The sequence below is a fragment of the Grammomys surdaster genome, unplaced genomic scaffold (genome assembly GCF_004785775.1).
Source record: "Grammomys surdaster isolate TR1022 unplaced genomic scaffold, NIH_TR_1.0 209, whole genome shotgun sequence".
NCBI classification, from domain to species: Eukaryota; Metazoa; Chordata; class Mammalia; order Rodentia; family Muridae; genus Grammomys; species Grammomys surdaster.
In genome coordinates, this window is record NW_021604654.1 from 1,267,835 (window position 1) to 1,276,812 (window position 8,978).

At 58.6% G+C, this 8,978-nt stretch overlaps 1 protein-coding gene across 8 annotated transcripts in view; it reads left to right on the forward strand.

Annotated features, from left to right (window-relative positions):
- Nucleotides 1–8,978, forward strand: part of Tcf3 (transcription factor 3) — a 29,493-nt gene that overhangs the window by 14,636 nt on the left and 5,879 nt on the right. The window contains exons 6-18 of one of the 8 annotated variants that reach the window (XM_028771546.1): nt 1,050–1,117; nt 1,550–1,682; nt 2,333–2,385; nt 3,567–3,669; nt 3,738–3,895; nt 3,995–4,124; nt 4,413–4,471; nt 4,562–4,640; nt 5,282–5,355; nt 5,813–5,971; nt 6,048–6,174; nt 8,139–8,271; nt 8,414–8,649. In XM_028771546.1, coding sequence (XP_028627379.1) covers nt 1,050–1,117; nt 1,550–1,682; nt 2,333–2,385; nt 3,567–3,669; nt 3,738–3,895; nt 3,995–4,124; nt 4,413–4,471; nt 4,562–4,640; nt 5,282–5,355; nt 5,813–5,971; nt 6,048–6,174; nt 8,139–8,271; nt 8,414–8,649 — 1,512 coding nt within the window. The remainder of the gene's footprint in view (nt 1–1,049; nt 1,118–1,549; nt 1,683–2,332; nt 2,386–3,566; nt 3,670–3,737; nt 3,896–3,994; nt 4,125–4,412; nt 4,472–4,561; nt 4,641–5,281; nt 5,356–5,812; nt 5,972–6,047; nt 6,175–8,138; nt 8,272–8,413; nt 8,650–8,978) is intronic. The other 7 variants (XM_028771547.1, XM_028771549.1, XM_028771548.1 and 4 more) reach the window with 7 other exon arrangements.

Below are 8,978 nucleotides of genomic sequence, written 5' to 3' on the forward strand. Positions count from 1 at the left end.
TCACCAGGCAGTGGGGACTGTGGGAACCCGTCACCAGGCAGTGGGCACTGTGGGAACCCGTCACCAGCAGTGGGGACTGTGGGAACCCGTCACCAGGCAGTGGGGACTGTGGGGACCCATCACCAGGCAGTGGGCACTGTGGGAACCCGTCACCAGCAGTGGGCACTGTGGGAACCCATCACCAGCAGTGGGGACTGTGGGAACCCGTCATCAGGCAGTGGGCACTGTGGAGACCCGTCACCAGGCAGCGGTCAGCAGCCTGAAAAGCATGAACGTGGTGGTCATAACTCGAGAAAGTTGGTTCTGCTTAAGAGTCCGGAACTGGATAGCGCTGACCCTGGCTCCTTCCTCCATGGCCTAAAGTAGCCTCTGCAGTTGTGGGCTACATGTCCTCTTTTGGGCTTCCTTTTCCTCCCCTCTCCCTCCAGTGTCCTGCCTAACAGGGTGGCAGGGACATCAGGCAGTTCCCTTAGAGTCCAGCTGAGTCCATTCTGACCTGTCTCTGCCCGCCTCCCTGATCCCCTGGGTGGACCCTGTGACAGACTGAGGGCTGTCAGGGTCAGCAGCCTTCAGCATCTAGGCAGTCGGGCAGGAGGGTGGAAAGTTCAAGGCTAGTCTGGGCTACATTAAGCCCTGCCTCAAATCAGAGCTGGAGGTTGGCTCAGGGACTAAGACACCTGTTGTTCTTGCAGAGGCCCCAAGTTCATGCCAAGCACCCGACCCACATGGTAGCCAGCAGCACCCTGTCGTCAGGCCCAGGGACGTGATGCCCTTTAGGCACCTCCATGGTCTATGTGCATCTGTGAATGCAGGCAGAACGCTCGTGCACACACAGTACTAAGTAAACGCTAGCCAAGCAGAGGAGCAGGGACGCGCGCTGCTTAGTCGCTCTGTTGCTAGGGAGAACCCGTGTTCCTATCCTGTATCCAGGGGCACTGCGCAGCCAGGTCTGCACAGGCAGGGCTCTGCCAGAGGCCCACCCATGTGGGACCCCCACTGTCTGAGGGACGCTCTTGGGCTTTCTTGTGACTTTTTTCTGTCCCTTGCAGGCAAGAGCAGTGAGCGGAATGCCTATGCCACCTTCGGGAGAGACACCAGTGTTGGAGCCCTGAGTCAGGTAAACTGAGGCAGAAGGGCAGAGCTAGCCTGACTTCCACAGTAACCCTTAGGACCCAAACTGTGCCAAGGGAACTGTGGTGGTTAAGTACCAGTTGCGACCAGGCTGTGCACCAAGGATGGTCATGTTCGTGTTGCCTCTCAATTTCCCAAGTCAGCTTTACCCACGTGAGGAGCAGAGCTGGGCAGAGTGTGGAATATGGGTCTCAGGGCTTCCCTGCAGACACGGCACCAGGGTGGACTCTATCCCTGTGTGACTGTGGCTGTTAAGTTGAGCATGAGGCTTAAGAAGAGGCCTGTGCACCAGCCAGGCTCGTGTGCCCCGCCCGGCCCCTGTGCCAGTGATGCTCACAGCTGGCACGTAGGGTCTCCATGCAGGGACTGGTACAGGTCTGACTGTGAGTCTCAGCTTCCTGGTGTCCCCATTTCTCAGGCTGGCTTCCTGCCAGGTGACCTGGGTCTCAGCAGTCCTGGGCCACTGTCTCCACCGGGCGTCAAGAGCAGTTCCCAGTGTTACCCCTCATTCCCCAGCAACCCTCGACGGAGAGCTGCAGATGGTGGCCTGGGTGAGTCAGGGCTGGGGATGCTGGAGGGACAGTTGTGGTAGACTGACGCCTGAGCTGGGTACTAGCCATGAGCAGGAGAAAGAGACCTGTAGCCCAGGCCACAGTGGGTACCACTAAGCCTCAGTAGCCACAGGGGTGCTCTGCCCTAGGGCAGCATGAGCTGGGGTCACACTTGCAATGAGGGCTACACATTTGGTGGCCGGATCTGCACCAACAGGACATGCTGGCCCTGGGACTGCTGCACCAGAGTTGAGGGGCACACTGGCCTAGGACTGCCAGGGGGACTTGCCCCCGCCTTAAGTTCTTCTGTGTAGCACCCCTTCCCCACCCCAAGATGTTTTCTTGCATCTTGGTATCTCAGTGGGTGAGACTATGGGTTTTTAGATCGGTTTATTTTTGAGACAGGGTCTCTCTATGTAGCCCTGGCTGTCCTGGAGCCCTTTGTAGACCAGGTTGACCTGGCACTCACAGAGATCAACTGCCTCTGTCTTCTTAGTGCTGGCAGAAAACAGATTTTTGATGGCTGTGTTAACAAGGCCCTCAAGTGTCAGGGGTGTGGTACTCTTGACCTGACCCCAGCATGGTAGGGGCCACATGAGGGCATGTGGAGAGGGCAGTGGCCAGACCTTCCTCTCCGCTCTTGCTTCCAGCAGATACACAGCCCAAGAAGGTCCGGAAGGTTCCGCCTGGTCTTCCTTCCTCGGTGAGTGGGACAGTCCTAGAACCTTTAGCTGCCATGGCTTCCTGGGTTTCCCATCCGGAAGCTAGGGCCACATGTTGGGGGTGAGGAGGCTTTAAGCTCTGAGGGCTGCTGCAGCCAAGTGTGTGTGAATGAGTGTGTGCTCCTCCTCCCCTGTTCCCCAGGGAAGCCCTTTCTCAGGTCCCACCTCACTCCCTCCTTTCCTCTAAGGTGGGGGTGTGCTGGGGGAGCCAGGTCCTGCCTATTCCTAAGCCACACCCACCTACCATGGCTGTAAGTGTCTCCGCCTACTGGCTTGGCAGTTGGCTAGTTGCCAACCCCAGCAGATGGTGGCTGCCCTTCAGTGGTTCATGGCGCCATGCGCCTGTGATTTAATCACATTAAGAAAGGCAGCAGGCTGCATTCTCCAACCTGGCTGCCTCCACCAGCACGTGGGAGGTAAGCAGGGGACTCACAGTGGCACCTCATGTCTAACAGCTTCCCTGTGTCCTCTGTGACTCCAGAACCCTGCAGTTCATCTTTGACAGGAATAGGGCAGGCCATGTGGGGCACAGACCAAGACAACCCAGAAATACACACAGGATGTGGGGGCAAAGCTGAGATTCTGAGACTGGCTAATAGTGGGAGTTAACCCTGCAGCCAGCTCAGACTTGGTACCTAATCCTCCGCCAAAGCAGACATGAGCAGCCGATCCCCTCATAAGTCCTGTGCCAGGGCAGACATGAGCAGCCGATCCCCTCATAAGTCCTGTGCCAGGGCAGGCATGAGCAGCCGATCCTCTCCCGAGTCCTGAGCAGGGCAGACCTTGGTGGCAGATCCCCACTCTGTTTCTTCAAGCTGTCAGAGTTCCAGCCAATGCTAGCTAGTCAGGGTCGATGCTGTGGTCCCCTCTGTGGCCCAGGCTCCTAAGTGCCAGAAGGACAGGGAGGTTTCCAGCACCAGCAAATGCTAAACAAGGAACGAAAAAGCTGACTACTGGAGGTGGGGCTTTGAGGACTCACTAGGAATCTGCTGTACGAGGCAGGCCAAGGTGCTCTGGAGAGGCAGAAGCAGCATCTGTGTGGTAGTGAAGGGAGGTGAGGTCTCCAGCACCTCAGACTCCAGGGCTGGGCATGGCTGGGCACGAAAATGGCAGGGAATTACCTGTCCTCCGCCACTGGCCTGATTGTACCCTCCTGCTGCAGGTGTACCCACCCAGCTCAGGTGACAGCTACGGCAGGGACGCTGTAGCCTACCCCTCCGCCAAGACCCCCAGCAGCGCTTACCCCTCCCCCTTCTACGTGGCAGGTGCGTGGGGCTCCCTGGGGGGCTCTGCAGGGCCAGGGGCTCTTGTCTCACAACCCTCCTCTGCACAGACGGCAGCCTGCACCCCTCAGCTGACCTCTGGAGTCCCCCCAGCCAGGTGGGCTTTGGGCCCATGCTAGGTGACGGCTCATCCTCTCTGCCCCTTGCACCGGGCAGCAGCTCCGTGGGCAGTGGTGCCTTTGGGGGCCTCCAGCAGCAGGATCGCATGGTAGGTGCCATGGTCGGGGGAACTGGGGAGTGCCAACACTTGGCTTGTCCTGCTGGCCCCTCAACCTACCTGCTCTTTGTCTACTGATTGTCCCCTCAGGGCTACCAGCTGCATGGATCTGAGGTCAATGGCTCCCTCCCGGCTGTATCCAGCTTCTCAGCTGCTCCTGGCACTTACAGTGGGACTTCTAGCCACACGCCACCTGTGAGCGGGGCCGACAGCCTCCTAGGTGAGGCTACACCTGGGGTTTGCTGGGCCCCGGTGCCCTGTGGAGGAGGGTCAGCTGCTAGGCCTGGAAGGCCCAGAACCAGAAGGTGTGGTCCCTGAGCCAGGCTGGGCCTGGTACAAGGATTTCCACTTCATTTTGGGGTAAACTAAGGCAGAGAGGGAGCCTTGTTCACCTGGGAGGCAGGTGTCAGTGTTAGGCAAGGCCTGGATACTGGTCACTTTGAGTGGGTCAGTGGGGTGGTGCATTCATGGAGGCACACAGCACAGTGCTTACTTCTATCCCCCACAGGCACCCGAGGGACTACAGCCAGCAGCTCAGGGGATGCCCTTGGGAAGGCACTGGCCTCGGTGAGCAGGGGCCTGGGCAATGGCAGTGGGGGGTTTCGGGTAGCCTTATTGTGGTCCTGATTGCCCATCTTTCTGTCCACACCACCGCAGATCTACTCCCCGGATCACTCCAGCAATAATTTCTCACCTAGCCCCTCGACGCCTGTGGGTTCACCCCAGGGCCTGCCAGGTGTGTGGGGGATGGGCATGGTTCCCTGGGTGACCTAGGGCTGTCCCCAGTCTATAGGCCTAGCCAGGTAGTGAGAGGTGGAGTCTGGGTGAGGCGGGCTCAGCTCGGGCTTGGGTCTGGTGAGGCACGCCCCTCCAGAGTGGATGTTGTTGGGGCACCAGTGAGGACAAAGGGAGAACAGGAGCTGGAGGCCTCTGGAAGGCCTGGGAGGGCGAGCTTAGCAGTAACCTGCTCTGCCTGGCATGGCAGTGCAGGCTGTGATCCCAGCACTCGGGAGGCACAGGCATATGGATCTCTCTGAGTCTGAGGCCAGCCTGTGTATAGTGTGAGTCCCACACCAGGCCTCATCCTGGCCTGTCTGGTCCTTTCTGTCGCTTAAGTTTGGAGCAGTGAGCCCAGGCAAAGAGGGACAGAGAGAAACCACCCTCGAGGCCTCTGCTGTGCCCCCACGAGCTAGTTGTGTTAGGGCTGGCTCCTCCAGGGTCAGGAGTGCTGTCCTGTCAGGAAGTCGGGAGTCGGGAAGAATAAGCAGTGTCTGGTGTTTGGGCCATGGCAGGCAACCCTGAGGGCAGCCAGCTGTGGGTAAGCTGTCCTCCCTGTCCCCACTGCCCGTCTTCCCACTTATGCCTTTCCTTCTCCAGGGACATCACAGTGGCCCCGGGCAGGAGCGCCCAGTGCCTTATCCCCCAACTACGATGCAGGTCTCCATGGCCTGGTAAGTGTCCCCTCCCTGGTGTCCAGGGCACCAAGTGCCACTGTCTCACCACCACCTCAATATGGAGCCTCCTGAGAGAGAAGTCCATTCAGTCCCTGTCTCAGGGTGGCTTCCGAACAGACGAGGCCGTGCTGAGCCCTGGGAAGGAAGCACAGCTTTAAGTAGGGGCAGGGACGAGTGGCCTGCTGCTGGGCTGGGCCTCAGTGGGCAGAATGCTAAGCCCTGGGTCCCCTCACTAGCCCTGCAGAAACTGATTCTGATGACATCTGCCTGTCATCTCTGTGCTTGGGAGGTAGAGGCAGGAGGATTAGGAGGAGTTGAAGGGTCTCTGGGAGCAAGGCAAGGAGATGACACATCTGAGTAGGCCACAGAGGAGTACCCTGTGCAGAACAGGTAACAGCGCAGATGTGCACGTGTTCGTGCCCCTCAGTGCCCTCCTGTCCTCCTGCCCTCACAGCAGAGCAAGATGGAGGACCGCTTGGACGAGGCCATCCATGTCCTTCGAAGCCATGCTGTTGGCACCGCCAGCGATCTCCATGGACTTCTGCCTGGCCACAGTGCGCTGGGCACGAGCTTCGCCGGCCCCATGTCACTGGGCGGGCGGCATGCAAGCCTGGTGAGTATCAGCCTAGGTTAGGGAATGGTGACAGTCAGGGACTCCAGCCACCCTGACCTGTGATTCTTCTCCATAGGTTGGTGGAAGCCACCCTGAGGATGGCCCCCCGAGTAGTGCCAGTCTTTTGCATAACCATGCCAGCCTCCCCAGCCAGCCCAGCTCCCTCCCTGAACTCTCCCAGAGGCCGCCTGACTCCTATAGTGGTAAGTCCCAGCAGGGAGCTAGCTGAAGGCCCTTCCAGTCCTAATGGCAGAGAGGAGAGGACAGAATTAGTGTCCCTCAGGGCTGGAGGATGACTTAGTCCGTATTAATCGTGTACTGAAGCACACGGACCTGAACTGTACAAAGCTCAGCTGTGTGCCTGGACACTCATGTTGGGCAGGGAGGGACAGGCTGGCTCTTAGGCCAGCAAGCTGCAGCGGACAGCCCCAGGTTCACGCGAGCCCCTGCCTCAAAACTGAGAGCTGCTGTTGGGGAGCCACGGCTGGTGCTTCCCACACGAGTCTAACGGACTGAGTTTATACCTCGTATTCCACGTTAAAGGGCCAAGCATGGTGACCAGTGTGTGGAACCCAGCATGGAGAAGCCAGAGGCAGGGGGATCCTTGGGGCTGGCAGCTCTGCTGAAAATCTGTGTGTTCAGGCTCAGTGACAGACCGTTTCCGGGATAAGTCATAGAGTGACAGGAACAGGACACTTGACATCTTTCCCTGGTCTCTGCCTTCTATGTCTGTGCGCATGTGTGCAGACACACACACACACACACACACACACACACACACGTCACTTGCCACCAAGGGACCAAGAGGCATCAGGTAGACTGACTCTGTTCAGATCCTCACTGTAGTAGTCTGCAGTCTTGGGACTGTTGTGTGCTGATTGGTTCAGGGGACACTGGGCACAAGTCAGGGCCCAGGATCCTGGCAAAGTGAGAGTGCTTGATTCTCACGAGGGCTTAGGACAGACGCTTTCCAATGGGAGATGCTAGCAGTTGCAGGGATACTAGGGCTAGCAGGACGTAGCTGTGCAGGCCCAACTCATGTCGAAGGAAGTAGGACGTGTGTCCCAGAGAGGGGAGGGCAATGCTGCTATTGAATCTGGGAGCTGAGGCAGAGGAGCCTCCAGCAAGGAGACACAGCTGTGTAAAGGCCCAGGGGCAGCACACAAGGTGGGAGAGGCAGATGAATCTCTGACAGGCCAGTGTGCAAGGGGCCTGGTGAGCTTTGGGGAATGTTTTGCCAACAGAGGGCAGGGCAGGAATATCCCACCTCAGAATTCCCAGGTGACTTCTGGTGGCTGTAGGGATAGCACTGGCAGTGGTAGGGGCTCTGTAGACTTGAGACTAGGGATGACGTCCACAGAGGAAGACCCAGTCCCACGTGGTGTCAGCTGTGCATGATCTTACGCAGGTCCCCTCAGCCCTTATTCCCCAGGCTATGTCCACGCTCCGCCTTGTGTCTGTGTCTCGATGTTTGTAGTGGGCATTTTCTAGGCAGTTCTTGTTTTTGTTGTTTGACACCTTGTCAGCCCCGGCTGGCTTTGGTATGCCCTTGAGTCCTGGGTTGATGCATGTACCAACAACCAGGTTTATGATTTTTAGATTTTTAGACAACCTCACCATATACCACAGGCTGGTCTTGAACTTACAACCCTCTTACCTCAGCCTCCAAGTGCTCGGGTGACAGATGTGTTCTTGTACCATTCCACAGACTTGCCCCCTGCCCTAGGGTTGCGTTTCCTTCTTCCATGGCTTTGGTGTTCTGAGACAGGATTCTCTGTGTAGCCGTGGCTGTCCTGGAACTCTCTGTAGACCAGGCTGGACTCTGTAGCCCAGGCTGTCCTGGAACTCACTCTGGAGACTAGATTGGACTGGAACTCAGAGTTCCACCTGCTTCGGCCTCCTGAGTGCTGAGATTAAAGCAGTGGACAGCTGTTTCCCCACTTTTAAAACTTAGGAATTACCATTTTCAAACAGTGCAGGTTCTTCTGTCTCCAGTTGATGATCCTTCAGTGTCAGGCAGGGGACCTCGGTGGCAGGGAGTGATGGGGGGGCTGACCATCCTGCCTGTCTTGTTTTTTGTCTTTTATGTCCCCCACAAATGGAGCTGCGTCCTGGCAAGGGGCCCCTCTAGGGGTGACTGCTGCCCCTCACCACTGACTTCTTTCAGGACTCAGCAGGGCAGGTGCCACAGCAGGGGCCAGTGAGATCAAGCGGGAAGAGAGAGAGGAGGAGGACATCGCGTCAGTGGCCGACGCCGACGAGGACAAGAAGGACCTGAAGGTCCCACGCACGCGCACCAGGTGCCAAACCCCCTCCCCTCGGGTCATACACATCACATCACATGCTACACACATACACACGTGCACACAGACCCCGGGAGGTCCTGCAGGCCACCGCGTCACCTCACTGTCTCCCTCTGGCCCCTGGCTCCCCTCCCCGTAGCCCAGACGAGGACGAGGACGACCTTCTCCCCCCAGAGCAGAAGGCCGAGCGGGAGAAGGAGCGCCGGGTGGCCAATAATGCCCGCGAGCGCCTGCGGGTCCGCGACATCAATGAGGCCTTTAAGGAGCTGGGCCGCATGTGCCAGCTGCACCTCAGCAGCGAGAAGCCGCAGACCAAACTGCTCATCCTGCACCAGGCCGTGGCCGTCATCCTCAGCCTGGAGCAGCAGGTGCGAGGTCAGTGGGCGGCCCGCGCCCCGCACCTCCGCGATGCTCCTTCCCTGCTGCCCAAGCCAGAGCACAGTGACCGTCCCTCCCCCGCCGGTCCTTGCACCCCTCTTGCAGACAGAAGTGTCCCTGCACTCGCTGCTCCCTGAACTGACTGACTGGCTGCTCAGTTTTGACACACTATGGCCCTAATGACCAGTCCTGCTTCACACCAGCCATCTCCATCCACTCGACTGTCCCCACTCTGTCCCTGTCCTCTCCGACTGTCCCCGTCCTCTCCGACTGCCCCCATCCTCTCGACTGTCCCCACTCTGTCCCCATCCTCTCCGACTGCCCCC